The sequence below is a fragment of the Megascapheus bottae genome, chromosome 16, assembly GCF_031878675.1.
Source record: "Megascapheus bottae isolate mThoBot1 chromosome 16, mThoBot2.hap1, whole genome shotgun sequence".
Classification (NCBI taxonomy): Eukaryota; Metazoa; Chordata; class Mammalia; order Rodentia; family Geomyidae; genus Megascapheus; species Megascapheus bottae.
In genome coordinates, this window is record NC_143524.1 from 53,312,504 (window position 1) to 53,338,757 (window position 26,254).

General features: G+C 34.9%; 1 protein-coding gene and 1 pseudogene across 12 annotated transcripts in view; one reads left to right on the plus strand and one right to left on the minus strand.

The window, feature by feature from the left end:
- Dlg2 (discs large MAGUK scaffold protein 2) overlaps positions 1-26,254 on the minus strand; it is a 1,918,473-nt gene that overhangs the window by 1,543,417 nt on the left and 348,802 nt on the right. The window contains exon 1 of one of the 12 annotated variants that reach the window (XM_090348528.1): positions 13,374-13,616. The exons of the other annotated variants lie outside the window; for them this stretch is intronic. Coding sequence (XP_090204654.1) covers positions 13,374-13,403 — 30 coding nt within the window. The 5' untranslated portion in view covers positions 13,404-13,616. Of the gene's footprint in view, positions 1-13,373; positions 13,617-26,254 lie in introns of those variants that run through there. 12 annotated transcript variants of the gene reach the window in all.
- Positions 10,828-11,003, plus strand: LOC150053582 (small nucleolar RNA U3; annotated as a pseudogene).

A 26,254-nucleotide genomic window follows, 5' to 3' on the forward strand; every position in this document is an offset into this window, starting at 1 on the left:
ATGAAAGAAAGAAAGAAAGAAAGAAAGAAAGAAAGAAAGAAAGAAAGAAAGAAAGAAAGAAAGAGAGAGAGAGAGAGAGAGAGAAAGAAAGAAAGAAAGAAAGAAAGAAAGAAGGAAAGAAAGAAAGAAAGAAAAGAGGAAGGGAGGCATGGGAGGGAAGGGAGAAAGGACATCATAGGACCTTTAGTCAGACTCAGAAGTGAAAATTACACAGGACCAGAAAAGCTGCAAGTGAAACAACAATGTCAGCCAAACTGCCAGGATTCAAATTGCAGTCCTAACATTAACCAGTTTGATGACCTTGGATAAGATGTTTAACCACTCTTCATATCAGTTATAAACACTAAATGAGTTAATATAAGGCAAGTACTTTCATACATAATCAGATTTTATAAGGATCAGCTATTTCCTTTATTTTTGTTGTTAGTTATCTTTATCTTTTGTTGTTATCTTCATCATCACGTGTCAGGCTGAGAGTGAATGAGCACAGTTCAGTAAAAACTTTCTGCTCTCCTTACTCCATTTTCCAGGTCCAGACTTGGAGAGATCAACCACAACTGCTAAATGGGAAAAAGGGGAGTAAACTTTAGCACACAGTGTTCCCTTTCCCCAAAACTGACATCTTATCTGAATATTCTACAGTAGGAAAGAAAATCTTTCTAGATTAAAGTTTTCAGAATTTTGGCTGATGGTTGGTATTAGATTGCTCTCATTACTAAGTGGAGATTGTATTTGTGATTTTAAGGGATCCTAGGCTTTGTTTAAATAACCAGAATATCATGCAAATTCACATTTCTACCTAAGTGTTCAGTTCAAGGGCGACGTGAGGATAATTGACACTAAGTCATACTTGCTTAGCAAACAACGAGGCCAAAATAAAGTGATTCTTATTACATCCATGAGTCCTCCTTGTCCAATCTATCAAGAAATGAAAAACTTCATGATTAGTGACCATTTTTCCCCATTCATTTTCCACCATCATTCCTCATATTTTTCGGTGTATGACTTCACGCTTTCCTGACCTTATCCTTCCATTTGTTTCCTTTTATTCACTCAGGTTTCAAAGGCTGTTTAAAATAAGTTGGCCTAATTCATTTCTGAGGAAATCCTTAGTAAGGCTGAGGCCATGCTGTGGAGCCGTGGGTTTGGTTTCTCTGTAAATGAAACAAATGTTACTGACCTATTCACCATAGGATTCTAGGAACAAGGACTTTTCAGTGGGCAGTGGTGACTGTTCTGACGCATCTTTACATTTTCTAGAGTCCCTTGTGACTTTAGGGAGACTTTTAGCCAGTCTAGCAAAGGTGCAGTATGGGGCTAAGGCATCAGAAGATTAAACATGCTATTTTAAAGTCATATTCTAATCACCTACCTACACAAATTAACCATCCTAGATAAATAGGCTCAACATTGTCAGAATAGAAATGGTTAAAGATTATAAATAGAAGTCATAACAAGGACTTCATAGTGTTGGGCTTGGGCTGGGTTGACTTAGGGTATACACAGAAACAATATCTACCAAATATCCATTAGATTTCAGGTCCTTGACTTATCTTGCTAACTTGCTTTATCAATGCATTAACCCTTTAAAAGTGTCAGAGAGAGGCCAAGGGAAAGTAGGGGGAACCCCAAAACAGTGGAACGCAGAGTGAATCAATTCTACAGTGATATTTATGAGACTATGGTGGAAATGAACTTAAGCCAACTTGGGGAGAAAGGAGACAGCAGAGGAGGGGAGAAAATGAGGGAGGGATAATATTGTTCAAAAAGGAATTTTACTTATGTAACTGTAACCCTTCTTTGTATCACCCTTACAATCAAATTTATATTAAAAAAGAAGTTATTGGACCTTAGTCAGAATGTAAGAGAATTCACTTTTAAGATCTGTGCCTTGAATTTATCCAATTGTCCAGAAACAAGGACATACTAAATCCACTAGCACAATGATGTTTTTTGCAGTACTATTTACCATAGCAAAGATATGGAACCAACCCAGATGCCCTTCAGTTGATGAGTGGATCAACAAATTGTGCTATTTATACACAGTGGAATTCTATGCTGCTGTCAGAAAGAACGACATAGCCCCATTTGTAAGGAATTGGAAAGACTTAGAAAAAATTATATTGAGTGAAGTAAGCCAGACTCAAAGGAACATAGGCTCAATGGTTTCCCTCATTTGTCATAATCAGTAGAAACCTTGGGCTCTCCTAGCAGAGATTTACAATAGAACAAAACCTAGATAAATAAGGCCTTATAGTATGACGCTAAATAAAAGGATTTCCAGGATATAGAAACAAAAGCCATATGATGAGTGATCGTTGTTCTTAATGTACTATGTTTTCTCTCATCTCTTTTGCTGTCGCATGGTTATCTCATAATGTTACAGTATTTTACCTTGTTATCTGATATATTGGATATATGCTTATTTGGTTACTTGAAATAGGTTAGGGAAGGGGGAAAAACAAGATGAGGGGCTTGGGTAGGGGGAGCGAAATGGGGACCAAGACATGATAAAGGGTACCAATGTTTGTGAAGCAATTTCTGTCTGGTGAATATAATGTAACCCTTTTATGAATTACAATAAATATATGGGAACAAAAAGGTCTGTGCCTTGAATTAAAAGTTCTGCTTTTCTCTTCTGTAAAACAGGTATGATAATACCCAGTTTATATAATAATTGAAGTGATGCTATTAAAATACATTTAATCCATGCTGAAACATACTCTAATGCTGGAACATACTCCCATGCCTCTTAGCTCTTCTGCATTTATGTTCCATTAATATTTTATCTCACAGGGGTATTATGAAAAATAAATGGAGAAAGGTGCAAGAAAGGGCTTAACAAATGTTAAGAACTTCAAATCTTAGCCTTGTCCAAATCTTATTAATTAGTATGGAATAATGGAAGCAACATTTAAAATATTATAATAGTTCAGTAGTAAACTTATGGGCCAGAACTGACTCTGCAATCTTGGATCATATACTTGATATTATTGTTCTGAAAATATTTCTAAAAATTATTTTATGCCACTTTAGTGTTTGTGGAGTCATGTCTCAATATTCCTTGAATTCTACAAGGTTAAATTTTTATCATGCATAGTTAAGGAAATAAGCTTCTAAATAGAATAGATATCTAAACTTGGAGCTTTGTAAGATACTTTAAATGTAATTAATATTTTTATTTTGACACTGCATCCCACAAACAAGATGAGGAAATGGAGATGTACTCAAATATTCCATTCTTCTTGCAAGAAAAAATATTTTGTACAATTTCACTAAAGTTAACGAATGTTCTTCAGTGGAAGATCATGTCTATTATATACTAAACTACTAGGTCCTCTACAAAAAAGAGGACAGTTAAGATCTAACTATTACTAGCAACTTTTTCCTTCTAAATCATATGTAAAATACATCTGTAAAGATACCTTTGATTTACAAATTAAGTGCTGATGACAACTTAGGTCAATCTGTGGAATGAAATTCTATTCAGATAGAAGATCAATGCAATTCATTTTTCTTTTCCTTGTGACCACAGAGACAAGGAAAAAAAGTGAAAAGATTTAGTAGACTTAATTCTTACTGAAATTTATAATTAACTACATGGAAAAGGAGACAATTGCTATATTTTCAAAGGATAAAGGATTTAAGAAGTTGAGCTTTTGATAATATATAATTACAACCTATTAAATACACAATTTATATCAATTTGTTCTTATAATATTGAACTTCAAAATTCAAAACTAGCACATATATTGAATAGGGTTTTCTGAAAAGTATACTGGAATGGCACCATTTAAACTCAGAATTTTCTCATCAGAATTTTCTGATTCTTAGCATTCTGACAAGACCCAACAGATATTACTTGTATATTCTCCCTGTCTTGCTAACACCTATAAATATATATTCGAGGACAAAATGTGCAAGCTGTAGTAGTTTAGGCATCATAAACACCACACAGTAGGCCAGGAAGAATTAACATTTAACTCTGTCCTTGATTTAAATAGAACTTCAGATTACTGAAGTAAATTACATGCATATTAATTCAAGAGAGTTTTATTTTAAAATACCGACAAATATACATCTTAAAATCCAGCAGATTCTCAACAAAGACAAAGGAGAATTGCATTTTTATAGTTTCTTTAAGTGGTTTTTAATTTTTTTTATGATCAAGGGTATTCAAATTATCTTCTATTTTCTTAGTAAAACCATGATGTATAGAAAAGGCAAGCTAATAAAAAATTAAGCTTTCTAAATTTTTTTTCTAAATAGAATTTCTGTTGGTGAGGATAGCTAGTGATATGATTCATATCTTAACATTCTAGAAAACAGGAAATGAGGCTTGGCTCAACGGTAGGACACTAGTCTTGAGCTGATAAGCTCAAGGACAATGCCCAGCCTCAAGGGTAGGGCAGTAGCCTTGAGTTGAAGAGCTCAGGGACAGTACCCAGGCCAAGTTCAAGCCCCATGACCCACAAAAAAAAAAAACTAAGAAGTTAAACAGATATGTACTATTCCTATCAGAAAACCTGGTTTCTCTGTTTTAGCTTTTCTTTAATAAAAATGAGCAGTTTACCTGTAGCTATACTTTAATTTTTCAAGGTTAAAATATGAATCATGGTAAGTTAGTCAATCATGGATGTGCTCCTGTAACCAGACTTGGTTTTTTTGTTTTTGTGTGTGAAGGCTTTTTATCTTCTTCAGTACATTTTTCTTATACTAAAATGACATTTCAAGTGCCATTTCAAGACTACCAACTATCGAGAGTTAAGTTCACCAATTGTCTGCCTCTCAACAGAAAAGTCTATCATGAAGAAAAGATTTGATACTAGTTATTGTTACATCTGCATTATATATATGTACAATATGGATGCACACATGTGCATGCATCATATAAATGTATACAAACACATTTTATATATACATGCATATGTTTGCATGGTTAGAGAAAAAGTTATTCAACACTGAAATACATATCAGTGACTGTAAAATAATTATAATGTATGGTACTCTTGCCAGTAATATAATAGATGATGTGCTACAAATACAATAGTCTTTCCATGCCCTTGTGGAGTTCATGTTATAGAAACAGATACACACATATGAAAATTATTATATAGCTAATTCAAGGTTATCACAAAGACATACAATATACCAACCACATGGCTCTGTCTGGTGATGCGGTATCAAGAGAATTATTTTTAAAGGAGTCTGGATTTAATCTGAGTTATTAAAGGTTAAGCAAAGTTTATTCAGGCAGGTGTCAGGTTAAGGAGTCAAGATGCATTCTATGCGTAAGAAAGTGCAGGTGCAAAAGAGTTGGATCAAATTCAGATTATTTGGGAGACACAAATAAATATATTTGACTACTTGGTGAATACACAGAGAACAATGAGGCTAGACTAAAAAGTCAGATAGGGCTTAGAATACAGAGGGCCACATGTACAAGGCTAAACAATGCAATCCCCTGAAAAGAAATATAGAAGTCCATACCTAATCTTTGTTGACTATATGTATTTATAGTTTATAGTCTAAGCTATATGTGTATATTTGCATTGGTTGTTCTGCCAAGATCCTCACAGAACTTTCCAGAATTTGTTCAGAGTTAACTTTTCTGCTCACCCTGTCTAAAATAGCTTCCTTATATCTTTGCATTCATTTTTATGAGTCGATATATTCAATTTTTCTGCTTTCATGAGGCTATCTTGAGTTAATAATATTGCAAATTGCGTTTATTCATTTAATACTTATTGTCTAAGCTCCAAATACTATCTGGCACATTGTATGTACTTGGTAAAATTGTGGAGGTAATGAATGCTGCAGTAAATCCTTGCTACCACCCTTTGAAGAGCCTTGTTATTTAAGAACATTTATATTGGATAAATAAGTAATTTGGCCCAGATAACAGAAATAACCATTTGTAGACTTCGTGTAAGACTGAGTCTGAAGGCCATATTTCCCAATGATTCTATTCTGCTACTCTAAGCCAAAACCAGTGGTTGAATGGCAATTGTTATCCAACTGTTTTGCACTCAGTTCTCTATGGGACCGCAGCCATATCAGGACAGTTTTCATTTATCATTAAAATTAACGGAAAATTAGTTTAAAAATATATAGTCCTAGCTCTCATTTTCTCTACCCTACAGTGAATAGAAATGGTAGTAACATCTCAGTTCACACTAACATTTTCTCTTTTCCTTGGCATGTATTTTTTCAAATACATAAATTTGAATCTGTAAAATAATCAGGAAGTACTGATATGACCATATATTATGACCCTGATTTCAAAGTTGCAAAATTAAGGCTCAGAGATACTAAATTGAAGTAGATTACTAAGAAGTGGAAAATTCTATACTGTATTTTCTGAATCTTGATGTAATGCACATTTTCAAGTTGCTTTTGATGAAGCACACATAACTGCAATGAGACAGGTCTCTTGGGCGGCTGTAATCGTGAGTAATCTGCTTAAAGAAAATCCTATCTACAAACATTCAGATGACATAATAGAAGGAAGTGATGAGTTTGTTTTTGCTTTATAAAGAGATTTTGATTGAACAGCATAGGCTTAAATATTACTTGATTTGCAGTTTTTTATTTGCCCTTTTTTCCTTTGCAAGTCTATATTGGTTTCATAAAACAAAATTTACATACACATCTTATAAAGAACAATCCTTTCAAACACATTGCTCTCTATAGAACATGTGACATTGTAGTTCTTGTTTGAAAGTTTACTTTTAATATGCCACAGATGTATGCTCCTAAACTTATTACTTGTGTTTATATGTTTCTATGATATTTACTAGGTTTTACCTAGTCTGTCATGCAGACAGTAGGCTGGAATAACAGGTATCCAAACACTATTTCCATTAAAATAATAAACATCTCAACTTATGATTAGGCCCATCTCTTTATCTGAATCCATACAACCTGTTACTCATCTTGGATACTTTACATCCCAGCAATATTGACCTTCACTCCCTCATATCTATTTCTCCCTTTTTCTTTCCCTCTTGTTTCTTTTATCTACTTCTACTTCCTCTCTCTTGTTCTCTATTATCTTCTCTTTCCTTTTCTCCCTTTCCCTTCCCTTCTCATTTCTTCTTTTCTCTTCATCTCTTCCCCTTCTGTCTCTTACTCCCTCCCTCTCCCACCCCATCTAGGAATTTACCTGGAATACCTTACCATTCCATTATATTCTTCATTGTACACAGAAGCCTATTTTTCTTAGGAAAGCCTTTTTAGCTTTGCCTATTTTAAAACTGTAGATTCTTTAGGTATCCTCATGCTCATTCACTTCCTTATCACATTTCACTGTTATTTCCATATTCCCATAATAGCTATTTTTTTCTATTAGATTAAAAGTTCCATAGAAACAAACGTCTCATGGTATCTGCATACATTCAAATACATCAAGCCCAAGTACATATTCAATAAATAACTTGTTAGAAGAATAAAATCAATGGCTGGATGCACTGCTTCTACCATGGGAACAAATGCAATGGTACATCTGCATAAATAAATAGCTTTGTTTATGAACACAAGGCCACTCAGACAACCATTTGTTGCCTTGGTGATGTGTATCATTTTTTCTCTATATAAAGCTATGGTAGAGAATAAAAATTATTTTAGCATCCTAGGAAACTATAGTTGAAAAAAGTTTCTAGTAGGAGTCCACTTCCAAAAGAACATGGTATTTTTTAATCTGTTTAGGTCATAATAACATATCATACTAGCTTTGATAAAAATTTCTTTTAAATTTCCAGCAACAACTTTTATTTCCTTTTAGAAAATGTCTATGTGGCTTTCATTCATTTAAAAGCCTGCTGGTTAACAGAGGTGGAAAGTGAAATCATATTTACATAGCAGATGTCATATTAACAACATCAATAAAAGCTTCCTTTATGCTGCCTGCTCCGCTTTCCATTCTATTTGAATTTTATTATGCACATTAACCTGTTAAACATATTAAAATTTAATAGTACCATCATGCCCTTATTAATAAATTACTACAGCAGTAATTTAACTTAACATAGTCAAGTTATATTTCTAATTATTTTAAAACTATTTTGGGAGGTCTGTAAGATGGTTAATGGATATCTGAAATGGTAGCAATCTATAACTCCTCTATTACCTTATTAAGATGGCTACTGAACCTAAATATGTCTATAGACAGAAATAATATACTTTAGAATAATATTAGAGACAGGAAATAAAGTACCCAAGAGATATAATAAAGTACTGTTGTACTTTACACATACAGATATGTCTGGGTACTCAACATAACCAAGTACATGTTTAGTTTGATTCTTTCTATGCTATTTCAAGTACTTTATGCTGTTGCCTAAGTCTTGAGTGCTCCTTCATAGAAAAAAATCTATGGACTTCTTTAATTTCACTACATTTAGTTCAGAATAGACTATTATCTAAAACAACAGTTTCATTAACCATTTATCTAATAGCATTCCTTCCTTCCTTCATTCATTCAACTAGCAGCATTGTCTCCACATAGTTTATTTTCTGTACATTTTAGCTGTCAAACTTATTAGGTTTTCTTCATCCAAAACATTCTTAGAAACTTTCAATACAAAGAAAATGTGTTGCCTTAGTTCTTACATTGTATTTAATCTGTTTTTTTCATATATTTTTCTGGTAATTAATAGAAGGGTTACATGATATTTGGCAGATAGATGGTGCATTAATTCTCATACATTGATACCCTTTCACATGTCTTGGTCCCCATTTCCTCAGTTATCATCCCAGAGAAAGGATTCATTGAATATGCTTTAACTACGCAGTAAATGTTCCTAAACTGAAATCTTCCCACATTGTTAGAGATTGTGTTAGGTAGTTTACATGCTTTATTAACTTAAAGAGAGTCTTCTCTGAAGAAGAAACAAAAATGGCCTATAGACACATGAAGAAATGCTCAACATCTCTGGTCATAAAAGAAATGCAAATCAAAACAACTCTAAGATTCCACCTCACTCCAGCTAGAATGGCCAGGATCAGGAAAACGAATGACAACAGATGCTGGAGGGGATGTGGCCAGGAGGGATCACTACTACACTGTTGGTGGGAGTGCAAACTCGTTCAACCACTATGGAAAGCAGTGTGGCAGTGCCTCAAAAGGCTAAACATAGAACTCCCCTATGACCCAGCAATTCCACTACTTGGCATTTACCCAACCATCCAGAAACAAGGACATACTAAACCCACTAGCACAACAATGTTCATTGCAGCACTATTCACCATAGCAAAGATATGGAACCAACCTAGATGTCCCTCAGTTGATGAGTGGATCAACAAGTTGTGTTATTTGTACACAATGGAATTCTATGCTGCTGTCAGAAAGAATGACATCGCCCCATTTGTTAGGAAATGGAAAGACTTAGAAAAAATCATATTAAGTGAAGTAAGCCAGACTCAAAGGAACTTAGGCTCAATGGTTTCCCTCATTCGTCATAATCAGTAGAAACCTTGGGCTCTACTAGCAGAGATTTGCAATAGAGCAAAATCTTGATACATAAGGACATATAATGTGAAGCTAATTGAAAGGACCTCCAGGATAGTGAAACAAAAGCCATATAATGAATGATTGTTGTCCTTAATGTACTATGTTGTCTCTCATCTCCTTTGCTGTCCCTTGGTTATCTCATATTGGTATAGTATCTCACTTTGTTATCTGATATATTGAATTTATTTGTATTTGAATATTTGAAATTTGATAGGGAAGGGGGGAAAACCAAGACGGGTGGGGGTGTGGGGGGGGAGGGAAACGGGTACCAAGACATGTGAAAGGGTATCAATGTATGTGAATTAATGCACCTTCTATCTGGCAAATATCATGTAACCCTTTTACTAATTACAATAAAAAAATAAAGCAAAAAAAATAAATAAATATTTTACTCTGCTATAGATAAAAAAAAACAACATGGTTTAAACATTCTTGTCACAAATATGGAAATGGAGGGTGTTAAAAGCAGGGGTGTTAAACAAATTGTCCAAGTTCTTAATCTTGTGTCATTTAAATCTAAGTGTTTATCTAGAGCTTGGTTTTTCACATTAAGTCATGTTCCTTTCTCAGTGGTGACAACTGTAGTAAGAGTTAAAAAAGATGACTCAATCTTCTTATAAAACATCTGGGAAGACCTTGCAATCTGAGGCAGAGAGTCTGTTTGAGCTGTTCTGATGATCTTCTAGCCCCAAAGATCTTACTCCACATTTGCACAAGTTCTGTAAAACATCTGTCTCTCTGAACTAGAACACTTAAGACATTCAGCAACCAGTTATAGGAGTTATGATCTAGGGTAGCATTCTTTTAGCTGAGAGTTTAAATTCCAGGTAATGTGCCACAGTTATTCCCTGCTTGTTCTATGTAAAAAAAAAATCCAAATGCCTCTCCATTGTGTCTAATAAATCCATTTATATTGCCATTAATGCAGTGATAGTTCTCGATTTGTCATGATCTCTCTTCTCATTAATCTTCTAACATTTATTCTTAAGGCTGTGAAGCAAAGACAAAGGTTTTGTTTTGATGGTTTGTATAATATGGACTAAAACTCAGAGGGCTTGGAGGATCCAGGTCACTAAGTACCTTTTGTGACAAAGCAGAAGAGGAAGAAAGGGCTAAGATGCTATTTCCCAGGAAAGATTTTGTTTCCTGCCATGGAAAATTTTGAAGCCACTAAGTGGTCATCTATGATATGGAGATGTGATGTGGATGAAATGGAATCTAGACAGATCAAGACAGTTGAAAATTCCAATTTTACTAAGAAAGCAGCACATCCAGAGCTGTTATAAAGTGGATTAATGCTAGAGAAAGAAGAGATGAAGACTATACTTTCAGGGATAATTTCTCTAGTATGTTACTAGAGAAAGTCCACTGATTGTGTAGAGTACCAGAAACCACAAGGAGGATGTACAGTGTTCTCCCTTGAGCGTGAAGCTGACATTTGGTGTTACATTGAGAAAAAAGAGATGAAATTGAAGAGAGAAGAAATTTAAGTTTCCAACTTGTTGGCGAAGTTCCAGGAAAAAAGGAGCATCCCTAGTATATAGTTCTTGTAAAAAGAAGGAATAAAATATTGATGCAGCTCCTAACTTAAGTTTACAATACCTCAAACCCTAGATACATGAGACCTTATATAATGAGGCCAATTTAATGGACTCCAGGACACCGAAACAAGAGCGGCTGTTATTCTTTATGTATTATGTTTTTCTTTCTTCTCTTGTGTCACCCTTTGGTTAATCTCACTTGTTACATTATCCCACTTTGTTATCTGGTATATTATATAGCTGTTTATTGTTTATTTGAAATAGGAGGGGAAAAATGAAGGGAGGGGTGGGAGGAGGCAAATCGGGACAAAAGCATAAGAAGGGATATCAATGTGTGAGAAGTAATGCACCCTCTATCTGGTGCATATAACTGTAACCCTCTATACATTGAAATAAGAAAACTATATAAAAATATTGATGAGGTGAGGTAAACAGTGAATTTGCACTCTGAAGTCCTCTAGGAAGTCTGGGGCATCTTTCAGCTTAGTGATCCTTTAAGCACTGTAAGATAACTTTGTTATAAATATGTCTGTGCTTTAAAGATTTTATAAATTACACTCTAGAATGCATATGAAAACAGTGGATTAGTGACAGTTTTTCTCACATATTATCTTATATTTGTCCTACTACTTGTGGTAATTGATACCTGATTAAGTGAATAAAAATAGTCACATATTTTGTATTCAATTATATATATTGAATTTTACATTGCATACTAAATTATACACATTGAATTTTATATTGTATACTATATATTAGATATATATTTTATAGGAACAAATTGGATCCCAATGTTCGTTGCAAGAAATGTTAAAAGTTCAACTAATATGCATTCATAACTTATTTAACAATGCTAATTATATTTAACAGCAGCTCAATTATTATGGTTTGAGCTACTATTTATAAATTTACTACTATGTATTAAATGATTGTAAAACATATGCAACAGAAAAAAATATGTAATTCAGATTTGACAATATTTTCTCAAGAAACGCCAAGTACAACCCTTTAGGAGAGGTGAAACACACAAGTCATTTCTTCTCCATATCCTACAATGACATGCATTTTCCTAGTTAACTCCTTTTCTTTTTTTTTTTCACTGAGTTTAGTCTATTATTCTCCTAATGGTACTAGCAAAAATAAATGCTATTTTTCAAAGTAGTATCAAGTGTCATTGTATAATTTAGAAATCTGTCCACTAGTCCAACCAGAAATTCTGGGTTCTATGCCCACTAAGAACTGTTTGAAGCTATCAAGTGGTAACTAGGTCCTTTGGAAAGATAATCTATTGAGATTTTCTGGATTTAACTTATAAAAGTTTCCTTTAAAAATAAAAAGGTAAAATAATGCCATACAATATGAAATTTGATTTGTGGCTTCAATATTAAATAGTGTTTTGTTAATATTAAAGAGTATGCACAGTATAAAAATACATACTTAATCTCATGCTCTAAGCTATTGATTTTTGTCACATTTAATGGGTATCCAATCAATATGAGATAGAAAAGACATGACTCAAACGAACTCATGGAATGCTTACATACATAATGAAAGAAAGATAATGAATACATGTTCTCTTTGATTTTTCTAAAATTAATAGTATAATTTTATTCAAATAGCCAGCACTTATGGAATTTACACTATTTAGAACTGAGGACAGAAAAAAGTTCATCTGAACATTTTTATTATCTTCTATAAAATAAACCCACATAAGTACTGCTTAATGGTTTTGTCTTTTTTCTATTTCAATTTCTGATTATGCAAAATATTTCATTTATTTGTCATCAAAATAGAATCAGTTGGCATTTGTGTTTCGCAGCGGGGCCTAAAGATTTGTTTTTCATTAAAAAATTATTCTAAAATGTAGAATATCAGAATTCTCCAATCAGAAACAATATGTCAAGCCACAGTAAAGCTGATTGGCTTTTTCAAATATAGAGGACATGCTTTTTTTTTTTTTTAAATGAAAAGCTAATTATCACACATAGGCTTTCCTGATATGGTATATTTAAATGATGTGTGTGCTACTCTACTACTATAGATATTTCCATTATGAGACATAAATAAGTGCAAAAACAAATCCTGCCATAACAACCCTCCTTTCATCTGCACAAACACACAATATCACTTTAAGAAGTTGAAATCACAGACCCACAAATCCCTCCAACCCTCTTAGGGAACAAAATGCCCAGCAAATTCTACTAATGATTTGATCTCATCAACTGGCAGCACCTAGCAGAGCTGTTTTCACCACAGGACCAGAATATTAATAGAAAGAAAAAAAGCGCTGTACAGAATCACAGCTCTGTTTCCTATCCTACCTTTGTGGTGACAATGCACAGGCAATCCATCCTGGATCCCTGCTCAGGACTCAGTGCATGGAAATCACAGGAGCAAATCGGCCAAGGTGAGAAAAGCCTTTTGGTAAATAGCACACTGAGAGAAAGAAGCAGAGCCTGGATTCTGCACTGAAGGCTTTTCCAAGGGGGCCCCTCATGGGAAACTGGAGCCTTCCTCCATATAGCTCATGCAAGCAGTGTTCTCCTGGGCACAGGAAAATCCCCTAGAAATCAGCTCCGGCCAAACTTCCTGATGGTTTGCTGGGCTTCGCTGCTGCATGGTCTGTTAGCAGATTCGCTGATGGGAGCAAAGGAGCAAGGCTTCTGAGTAGCCCGCACCGTTCTGTCCTGTGGATGAGTGTTACACCAAGCACCAGAGAATCACATTTCAGCTCTCGCTCTTGTTTCTGAATTCTGATCTGCCGCTTCGGTACACTCCTAAGATATATCCTTTGCCAAAGTCCCCCCCTCGGCTGCTGCCTTCTTTCTTACTAACAACTCGGAGTGTGCACAACACACACAAAAACTCCCCGGCCCATCTATCAAGGAAGGAGCTGTCGTTGCGTGGCTAGCACAGCAGCTTTGGGTAATAAAAAGCTGTTTATTATAAGCATGATTCTCGGAGCCTCAATGACTAGAAAGAGACGAGTGGCAAGCAGAGGTGTACGCGGCGGCGCTGCATCGCGAACTCATTTGCAGTTACAAGGGCAGCATCTTACCAGTGACTAACAGCTGGAGCAGGAAAACCTGGCCAGGGACATACAGACCCGCAGGTTCGGAGGATTAACTTAGAAAACGGATTTTTTTTTTTAATTCCTTTTACTTGTGTAGCTCTATGTAGGGTCTAATGGAGTACTCGAGGAAAAATAATTTAAATATTTAAACAAGTAAGTGTGTTATAAAAATGGAGTGGGAGGAAGCTTCAAAAGTTCCACATTGGGGGGGGGGGGAATCAGTCATTTCCCAAACTTTTCCCTGCTCCCTGGTTGTCTGCAGGCACTTATTACGTGGGCAGAGCTTTGTGTTCCCTTCTGCAGCTTTTGAACAGCCAAATGATTAACCCTCTCCTCCCTCAAGTACCTCCTTTTCTTCTACTGAAGCTGCTTTTAGGTGCTTGACAAACATCATCCTAGATAATAACGTACTTTTCTTTTCTTCTTAGATACAGAGACACAGACAGGCATAGGAAGGAAATACACAGAAGCTCAGATAAGAGAACAGGGTGGGGGTGGTGAGAGAGAGGAAAGGAGGGAGAGAGGAGAGATAAAAACCAACAAAGTACTGCTTGACCAAGAGGAATGAAAAACCTACACCTCCTTTTCGTTGGGAAGAAAACATGAAGTCATTTATTTAGATCACTGACAATCTAAAGATACAAAGTCTAGGGACAGATACATTTCAATTACCTTTACAGATACCAGCAGAAATGTTCTCTTCCAACTACATACCACTAGCCACTCTCTAAGAGATAAAGGCATACTTCTTATAATAAACATGCTTAAAAAACAAAGATGCATTGATAAGACATTTTCTACCTTTCATGAATTATTCAGGGTCAAACCTCAATAACCTCTTGATTGCTAAATAGATGAATGTTTCAGAAGCTGACAAGTCATTATTTTACCAAAATGAGAGCACTGTTTCTAAAGGCCTGTTGTGTGTATGTTTTCTTTTTTAAAGTTCATAGCAAATCAGATGCCTTCAGAGAATAAAAGACAATGATGGACGAAACACTTAAATTTCAATTTGAAATAACAGTAGCATAAAATTTGTGTGTGTGTGTGTGTGTGTGTGTGTGTGTGTGTGTGTGTGTGTGTTTGTCAGTTTTTCAAACCCCTGACTGGTGCTCTACCACTAGAGCCATCACTCCATTTCTAGCTTTTTGCTGGTTAACTGAAGTTAAAAGTCTTTTGGATTTGTCTGACAGGGCTGGCTTTGAAGCTTGATCATTAGATCAAATATCTACGATTATAGGTAAGAGCCACTGGTACCTTGCTTCAAAATAATATTTGAGCTACAATATTGTACTTGTTATTCTACAGATATAATAAAGCTTCAGGTAATTTTCAAGTTGAGCAATACAAATAAAACCTATACTGTAGTCGATTCAATTAGCCTGTCCTACAGTTAATAATATGGAAAAGCTAATGAAGCATTACTTTGCCTATGTACCTCCTTGTTTATTACTTCATTACCATAATTAATTTAATACTTCCTAAGCTCATACTAGAGTGTGTAAACCATTATGTCCTTGAACATTCCCAGGCATTAAAAAGCTTCCCTGATAATACCAAGTATATAATATAAAAATGATTGTCACATTCATGTTCAAAATAATTAGGCTTTATGTCTGGATAGCTTTTTAGAATTAACAAAACACTTGTGACATTTATCAGACTTAGGGAGTTCCATTGATTTCCTAAGATTTTTGGTTCCAATATCAAAAACCTTGTTTCATAATTGTCAGTCCCCGGCTTTCTTCATCTTAGGGCAGATAGAAGAGAGAAAAAGGAAATAAATTGGGTAGCAGAGTAAAATGAGTATTTTCACAAAGTATCTTTAGAAGAAAGATTCCTTTGGAACTGCATTCCATCTTCTTAGAGAAAAAGAAACTAAGATAGGAGAAAATTGACAGAGGGAGCCCAATTAGTCTTCTGACCTTGGCTGAAGAAGAAAGCACGCTATGAACTAGAAAGGCCTGCAGAAATGAAAGGTGCCCACTCTAGCACACTGTCGGTGCTCTCAGGTCATTCGATGTACACGTGTTAATGAAGATTCACAAGAGGATGAATGGATTAATGTCTGTGTCTCCCACTAAACTGAGCTCCTGAAAGAGTTTTGATTTTCTCATTGCCTAGCCTACAACCACTTTCAACAAATATACCCAAGAATCCACTTACATGGAGACAAATGAGTAAACACAAACAGCATCCCTGCCCACAGTAAATCACACTCTATGATACCGTGCAATAAGCTTGGAAAGTTTTGCAATCATAGAGACATTTAGACTAGAATGGCATAATTACAAGCCTTAAGAGTAGCTCAAAGGACTCAGCAAGAAATTGGAAGGAAAAAGAACTAATGTACTGTATACTGTATTTTATTTGTATAGAATGAATCAATACTATTGTGTACCATCATGCAACAAGCTAGATGAAAACATCCAATGGGATTCCAGAAAGTAAAAGTTCTTTAGATCAAACATTTCAGAAAGTGAACTATCAGTCCCTGCTTGAAAAAAATGAGCATTTTGTACATAATGTAAAGTAACTGTAAATGTATTGTATGTCTCCAGATGATATGGATTCTATACTCACGAGTGGGTATTTACCACACGTGATTAATTACATATGCACACACATTTAGGTATAATAGAGCTCCACTTAAGATAAAGCATTCCACTTTGGATATGTCTGACCTTCCATTGACTTCCCTCAGATACATAAAGATGATAGAAGATAATCAACTCTTTCACTGCAGGGGAAACACTGTATTTAAAATTAACAAGGCATCAGCTAGAAACATTCATTTTTACAGATAGAATGCTCAATAGGGCCCTTGAGTTCACAAAAAGTCTTTGACAAGATATAAAGTGGTGTCCTACAAATGGTTTGATATTCCTAAGGTTACTGATGTCTTGCCAGGAATGTATTGATTCTTAGTAAAATCTCTGCCACTGAAAATTTGATATTAGAATATTACTATTATAAATTAGTTATCCTAAGCCTGCACCTTACATAGTTAAATGCATTGCTTTTAATTTTATTTCCAATAGGGAGAAATTTTTCTAGAAGTAGATATTCCAGTCCCATTTGTATCCTAGAATAAACTCGCTCCTGGGGACATATTTAAGAAATCTCTCTGGCACCTAGCATGGCATTTGACAGTTAAGAGGTACAAAAAATTATTGGTGGAATAAAAGAATGGTCCAAGGTCCTGTTATGCCATGTATTTTCTTAAAAGGAGACTTTAATAAAACTGAATATCAGTAATATATATCCTTTGTCTATAAGAATCTTTTTATAAATATATGCTTATGCATATAGGTTTAAGAAGCATATGTTAGTATATGGAACTAAAAAAAATTGAAACCAGTTTTTATTGACAAATCCAGTGTGATATAAGGAGGTATGGCTTGAAATTGATAGTCATCTGTAATCGACAAGGCCAGTATCAGATCATGCTGGTACTGGTAAGGACTTACCCTTGTAATAGCAGCAAGCAATAAATATGTGCATTTTCATTAGTCATAACTACATGTGATCAAGTGGATTTTGTAGGAAGCACTAAGGTATATATATTTCGTATTATCCCTGTGTGTTCTAACACTTTTCAGGAAGGAATTACAACCCTTACTTTATAAACACATGAACAACAACAAGCTCCCTGTATTCATTTGGCTTGCCCTGAGTGTAATTCTTTCTTTTAATTTTATGATATCTGAAATCTGAAGGCAGTTTCTGCCTTCCTGGGTATCAGCTAAGATGGTGACTCACACACATCTGAAGGCCTTCTCTAGCCAAAGGTAACTTGGACTCTGCTGACCAAGGACAAACCACCTTGGAGCACCCCTAAAAAAGATGGTTGTGTCTCTGAGTTCCTACTCTCAGGTCTTTTATAGAAAGGTCTTTTGAGTAGCTCAAAAAATAAAGAAGGGACTTCACATTAGAATGTTTAGCTCCAAGGGAAATAACAGCAGCAATCCACTCACCTGGCCTCCAATCTCTGTCTGCCTGTTCCCCATATACCCATGACGCAGGCACAAAATGACATCTGCAAAGCTTGTTAGGTTGGTAAAATAAATAGACTGCAGGCAGGTCATGGCAAAATGCCTGCCCTCATTTCCAAACTCTCCAGAGGCAAGTAGGAAATTAAGATCAACTAGAAAAGGACTGACTCTTATAAAGAGTTTCTGCCATAAAAAATATTGGATCTAGACGATAACATCAGATCTAGAAAATCATGAAAAAGCAGAAGTCTGTATGTGAGTTAAAATGTGTACCTTTATGAGAACTGCAGAAAATAAATGAGGGAATTTTAAGTGAACTGACAATTGTAAGAAATCAAGAAATTATCACTTGTAATCTACATTTTAAACTACAATTTTAATTTGTACACACCTTAATTGTAAGTCAAGTTTTCTCATATCTGTGATTTGGAACATAGTTAAATGATAACCACAGAATTTTCCAAGATATTTGCCTTATCAAAATCTGAATGGTCTTTAAAACTTTGAAATTTAGATAATCACAGTTAGTAATACATGAAGAAAGGATTCAATTCAAATTATGTTTCTGTAATAAGTTATAGGCTTATATAAATTTTTCTGAACCTTTTACCTATTCCTTATGAAACCATTTTTCCTACTATTATACAATGCTATGAGTTGAATGGATTCCAAAAATTTGAATAGTTGTAGACAACCTCAGCTATATTTCCAAGTATCATTCCTATACTCTACCTTCCTACCTGCCAATCACACTGGACTCTTTTCTGTTTCTCTATATTGTATTTCACTCTAACTCTACTCAGGACATTGAACTTGTTTTTTCTGCCAGAAACTCTCTTTCTTAATCTTCATACAGTTCTTTCCTTCTCATCATTTTTGTCTCCCTGTATATGCTACTTGTTCAGTAAGGTCAGTCTCAAACTGACTCCTCTAATTAAATTAGGTTACATCCTATCATTCTCCACTAAGAAAGGCTGCTTCATTTCCATTACAGCAATGATAATTTAAAATTATTCATCACTTTATCTGATCTGGATAGTCTTGATGGAAGAAAAAGTCTCCTCTGTTGTATTCAAAGCTATTATCAATGTTTGCAACATGATAGATGCTAAGCAGACACTTTTTTGAATGAATGAATAAATCACAGGGAAGCTACTTTTCCTTTGGTTTTTCTTTTTATCTATTTTTTAATTGTAAGGCCAAATCAGTAGCCTACTCTAAAGTAGATCATTTTTTTAAATGTAGCTTGGTCTCCAAGTAACTATTATACATGAATAATGTATTTATATATATATATAATCCACTCTTTTAGATTCCATATCTAATCTTCCTTTCTAAAATAAGTTGTATATAGTTAAAATATATAACATGGTTTTGAAGGCTGCATATAAATAGTAGAATAATTACTATGGTTAAGTAAATCATCTACTCACTATGTATGAATCTCAGGTACAGAAGATTGTGCTACCAGTAATGATGCTGTGTACTGGATTATCCAGATTTACCTAGGTCTTCAAAGTTTTATATTTAATTTGTTTAGGAAACTTCACATTATTTTCTTTTTTCTTTTTTTTATTTTTTATTTTTTAATTTTTTATTGTAATTAGTAAAAGGGTTACATGATATTTTCCAGATAGAAGGTGCATTAATTCACATACATTGATACCCTTTCACATGTCTTGGTATCCATTTCCCTCCCCCCCCACATTATTTTCTATAATAGTTACACTACTCTATAGTCCCATAAATAGTTTATAGTTCCCCTTTTTTCTGCACTCACACGAATATTATCTTCTGACTTTTTGTGCCTATGCTGGGGCTCGAACTCAGAATGAAGGCACTCTTCCTTTGTCTTTTTACTCAATGCTAGCAGTCTGCTACATGAGCCGCACTCCACTTTTAATTCAGTGGTGCTTAATTGGAGGGAAAAGTCAAGGACTTTTCTACCCGGTTTGGCTTCAAACTTGATTTTCAGATATCAACCTCCTGAATAGCTGGAGTTACAGGTGTCAGCCACCAGTGCCGAGCTCCTGTTTAAAAAAAAATATTGTAAAGCTGATATACAGAAGAGTTATAGTTACATAGTCCTTTTGAACCATATCACCCCTCCTTCTCTCCCAGTTTTTCCCCTATCTTCCCCCCAAAGTTGAATGTTCATTTCCAATACAGTGTCTAGTGGGTTTCAATGTGGAATTGATTCACACTTTTTCCCACTGTTGTCTGTGTTAGTTTTCCATCACTGTGGCCAAGTACCTGACAAAACCAACTTAAAAGAAAGATTTAGAGATTTTTCCTGCATGGGTGTTTGGTTATTCCTGCACTGGTGGACAGACCAGAGCATGGTATACCAGAGATGCTCATCTGGTGATTGATAAGAAGCAGAGAGACAGACAGAAAGGGACAAGAACAAGATAAAGTCTTTAAATGCATACTCCCATTTCTTCAACCAGTAACCACCTCCCAATAACTCATTCAGGGGGATGCATCAAGGTATTCATTTATGAAGTTGGCACCCACATGATCAAATCACCTCAAATAACACAAAAGACTTTTGGAGAGATTCACCATTTCCAAACCATTGTGGCATCTGATAAGATATAAGTAACATCTCATAACGACTTTTACTTCCATGTCCCTAGTAACTAATGGTGCCGATTATGTTCCACATACCTGCTAGTTCTTTTTGATATCTCCTTGGAGAACTATCTATTAGCTCTTTTGCCATTTTGTGAACAAATTATTTGTTTAGCGCTGTTGTATTGCCTAAATTTTTAAAATAAATGTGGCAGTATGAACCCCTTATCAAATATATAACTTGTTAGTAAGCATCTTATTGAGCAGGAACTTCCATATGTATGATACAATTAATTATTCATAACCAGTGAATTAAGTATAATACAGATTAAAAAGTGAGACTCATTAAAAACTGACTTTCCCAAATTTATACACCTGTAAAGTCGACAATGTAGCTAAATTGACATGCTGCTAACATAGTAAATTAAACAGTATGAATCAGGACCACCTAATCTCATGCCCCATCTCATCTTTGCTAGAATGGAGATATACTTTCAAAGACATTGAACTCATTGATGAGATAGGACATGTCACAAACTTCTGTGATTCTTTCTCATTGCTGTGAATGTGAACAGAATATACTTTTCTATTTCCAAACATAAGGTGTAAACAGATTTAGATGGTAGTTACATTACATCAGTAGAACCTAATTTCTGTAGTTTTTCTGCTGTTGTTTGACATCCAGTAACTAATATACTTGAATAAAGTTCACTCGAGTAGTTTAAAATAGCTTTATGAATATGTCATAGCTGGTAACACAGAAGGCTGATCTGTAATATTCGTATAGAAAGTCCAGTCATAGACCATTAGCAGGCAGAACATGACCCCAAGAACCACAAAACACTCAAAGATAAAGCAATATGTCTTCACCAACCAAGATATATGAGGAGGGATCACATTCCATATTTTAAACCACTAAATCAAAATTAAAAACTTACATCAATACCAATATAGTCAAATCAATACTAATACTAACATAGTTTGAATGTGGCAAGTTTAATAGAAATAATTACCAGATGGATATTTATAGGCTACCATCAGAGGTGGTAAATACCCAAGACCAGAAGTTCCTCAGAAGATGATCCATGTCCCTTTACCAGGTAGCAGTACATGACATGTAAGGCTAAGCAGACCTCACAGTGGATACCTTGAAAATTATTCTTGATCTTCTGATTCTGCATTTTGAAATGTGTTGCTCTCGAAATATTAGCTCCAAGTCTTTACTATCATTACTACTACTGTAAGTTACTAGTTTTCTCTGCTATTATAATATATTGTGTGTTTAATAAATGTTTAATGTAACTTATAACATATATTATATTATTATACTAAATATATGCTGAGCTTAAATTTTTCAACCATTTTTTTCCTGTTTTTACTGGTACTGGAGGTTAAACTAAGGGCTTCACACTTGTTAGAATTGCATTTTGGGTGGCATTCTACCACTTGAGCTAGGCCTCCAGCAACTCTTTTTGCTGATTATTTTGGAAATAGAGCCTGTGAGACTTCAGACTGACTTCAAACCTCAATTCCCTAGATCTCAGCCACCTGAATAGCTAGGATTTAAACATATAAGCCACCAGGACTCACTCAATTTTCTACTTTTAAAACCTGTGTCCCAATTATACATTTATAAACCCAAGTTATGGTTTACATAGCCAAGTTTCTCCTACCAGTACTGTAAGACAACATGGATGTGTCCTGTGATGATAACTCTTAGAGTGTATAGAAAGTCTACTATACAGCACTGTTATATATACAAAGTTTTATAGTGTTACATATTTTCATATTCTGCAATAGATCTAGAATTGAAACTCTAAATTAACTTCCCAAATCTATTCCTCTACCACTAGTCATTCATCTTTCTATTTCCCATTTCAAAGTTATACTCATATTACCATATGAGTAGAGCACTATAGTACTTGTTACTGGTATAAACAAAATTTGCATATGAAATCTATTAACTATATATACATTTTATATCATTACATAGTGTTACATAATATGTGTTTCTGTTTATATAACATGCTCAAGCTTTTTCCATATTGCAACATCTGACAGGACTCGCATCTTTGCATCTATTAATTGCACAAAGCAGTATGTTTTAGTATCATAATTTATACTTGAATGCAATATAAATGACAGAATTTGACTTTATTATATGCCACTAGTCTACTTGAACCCCTTCTGTCCCTTTCCCTTTGTAATATTCATAATTTATGTCCCTCTCCTTGCCTAAATTTCACATGTGAGAGAGATATTTGCCTTTGTGAATCTGCTTTATTTCACTTCCCATGATGGTCTTCAGCTTAATTCATTTTCTAACAAGTGACATTATTTCATTATAATTCTATTGTGTAAACAGGCAAGAATTTTTAAACCCATTTACCCACTGATGGGTACCTAGTCTGAATCTATAACTTGCTTATAGTGAATGGAGTATTAATAAACATGGATATGCTGGTATGCTTATAATAAGCTGATTTTAATTTGGGGACTGGGGTTATGCCAAGGAGTATTATAGCTATATCATTTGATAGTTCTTTTGTTGTTGTTGTTGTTGCTGGAGGAACCTCCAAACTTGCTAAAGTAATTTACATTCTCAACAACAGTATACTGTATAAAGATTCCTGTGCCACACAGCTACCCCAATCTTAGGTATTGTGAGTTTTTCCTTGATGATTGTCATTCTTACTGGGGTAGCATGCTATCTCAATGTAGTTTTAATGTGCTTTTGCTGATGGCTGAAGAGGCTGAACATTTTTTCCCATATATTTATTGATCATTTGTACTTCATGTTAAAAGTGTTTCATTCATCTGTCCATTTATTTGCTCTTCTGGTATTTAATTTTCCGAGATCTTTTCTTTTACAATGAATTTCATTTTTTTATCTTAAAGGTGATGTACAGAGAGGTTACAGATACATTCATAAGGAATTAAATACAGTTGTTCTCAAACATTTTTGGCCCCTCATTTTCTCCCACTAACCCTCTCCCATGAGTCCCTTCTCTCCAAGTTGTAAAGTTTATTTCCAACACAGTGTCTTGTAGGACTGTTGCAGTGGTTTACCCTTTGTCTTTTGTCTCATCATTTCTGTAATTCCCCTTCCCATGCCCAATCAGACAAACAGAGGATACTGAAACAAAGGATACTGAAATTTAAAAAAAAAAGTGTTGACACAGGATGAAGCAAAGGAAAAAATGAAAGAAGAGATAACTACATACAGTACACTAAGGGGAAAGAAACCCTCTTGTTTCCCTATCTTGGAGTTCATTCTATATGATCAGGAGTACATAGCTATTGAGATATTGTGATCTAACTATTACAAATGATAAAAGCCAGGCAGCCTGTGTTTCTTTGGGTCTGGCCAAGTCTCCATTTCCTTGCGAATGGGCAATGTCATTGTTTCTGATGGAAGCATAGGTTATGAATATTAATCCCGTTAAATGAGCACTGAGACAGTCTCTCATTCTGTAGATAGTCTGTCAACTGTCCCTTATACTGTGCAGGTGTGTGTGTGTGTGTGTGTGTGTGTGTGTGTGTGTGTGTGTGTGTGCAGACGTGAAATGCTGTGAATATTGGAGCCTGACTTTAGGACATTGTGTTCTTGTAATCTCCTGGCCAAGGCTGGCACTCTTCTTATTGAGCAACACTGCCACTTCCAGGTTTTTTTCTGGTTAACTGGAATCAGAGTTTCTATGATTGTCTGCCTGGTCTGGCTTCAAACTTCAATTCTCACATCACAGCCTCCAGACTAGCTAATATTAGAGACATAGGCCACCAGTATCAGGTTTGTGCAAAGATTTTTTAACTCTATGCAAGCTCATTTGTCCTATTTAGGAAGTAATTTTCAGTATCTATACCTTGTGATGTTTTCCCTATGTCTTCTACTACTTCATAATTTTTTTTTTTTGCCGGTCCTGGGCTTGAGCTCAGGGCCTGAGCACTGTCCTTGGACTTTCTCAAGGCTAGAGCTCTACCACTTGAGCCTCAGCACCACTTCTGACTTTTTTCTATGTATGTGGTACCGAGGAATCTAACCTGGGTCTTCATGCATGCTAGGCAAGCACTTTAACCAGTAGGCCAAACTCCCGACCCTACTTCATAAATTTTAACCTTTCATTATACTCTTTGGTCCATGTTCGATTGAATTTTGCTCAGAGAGATAGGAATCACATTTCAGTCTTGATTATGTATGGATGCCCAGTTCTCTCAGGACAATATCTTTGAAAGGACTTTGTCATTTCAGAATATTTTTTGGCAATTTGTTGAAAATCAGATTGCTTTAGCTGCATGGGGTTATTTTTGGATTTTTTTCCCACTAAATATGTGATTTTGTGCCAGTACCATGCTGGTTTGTTATGACTCTATAGTATAGTTTGATGTCAAGGATTAAGTTGCATTCAGCATTGTTCTTTTTGCTTAGTACTGTTTGTTTTTTTGATATATTTTGTATTTCTATACTAACATTTTTTCCTTCTATTACTTGAAATAATGTCATTGCGACTTCTATGAGAATTACATTGACTATATAGATTGCTATTGACAATATGGTCATTTTTACAATATTAAATTGCCAATTCATGGACATGGGATATTTTTCCATATTATGACATCTTCAATTCCTTAACTGTGTTACAATTTTCATTGCAAAGGTCTCAAATATCTTTGGTCAAGTTCATGCCCAGGTACTTTTTGAGGACCTTAGAAATGGGCCTTGTGGGCCAGGAGTTTAGCCTAGTGGTAGAGTGCTTGCCTAGGATGCACAAAAAACTGGGGTTTGATTCCTCGGTACCACATGCATAGAAAAAGCCAGAAGTGATGCTGTGGTTCACGTGGTAGAGCACTATCCTTGAGAAAACCCAACAACAGTGCTCAGACCCTGAGTTCAAGTTCCAGGAGTGGCAGGGAAAAAAATGGGCCTTGTATAATTTATGTGCAATGATAATATATCCTCCTACTTTGCCTAAAGTATTGATAAGAGTTAAGATTCTTCTGATAGAATCTGAGTGCTTTATGTACAGGACAATATTATCTTCAAATATAGATAATTCTATTCTTCCTTTCCTATTGTGTCTTTTTATCTATTTTTTTCCTTATTGCTCTGAATAATATAGATTTCCAACACTAGAACAAATGGGTGGTGGGTATAGAGGATCTGATCATATTCCTGAGTATAGAGGGAAGGCTTTCATGCTGTATAATGATGGCTCCTGATTCATCATATACAGCCTTTGTTATTTTAAGATATGAATCTTCTATTCTTAGTTTTTTCAGGGCTTCTTTCATAAAAGGATGGTGAATTTTCTGTGTCTGTTGAGATGACCATGTGATACTTGTCATTTATTCTATTTATGTACTATACTATACTGATTTGCATATGTTCAACACTCTTTGCGTTGCTGAAATGATACTAACTTCATCATGGTTTGTCTATTGAATTCAGTTTTCAAGTATTTCACCAGAGGGGTTTTTTTTGTTGTTTTTTTGTTTTTGTTTTTGTTTTTTGCCACACCTGGGCCTTGAAATCAGGGCGTGAGCATTATCCTTGGGCTTTATA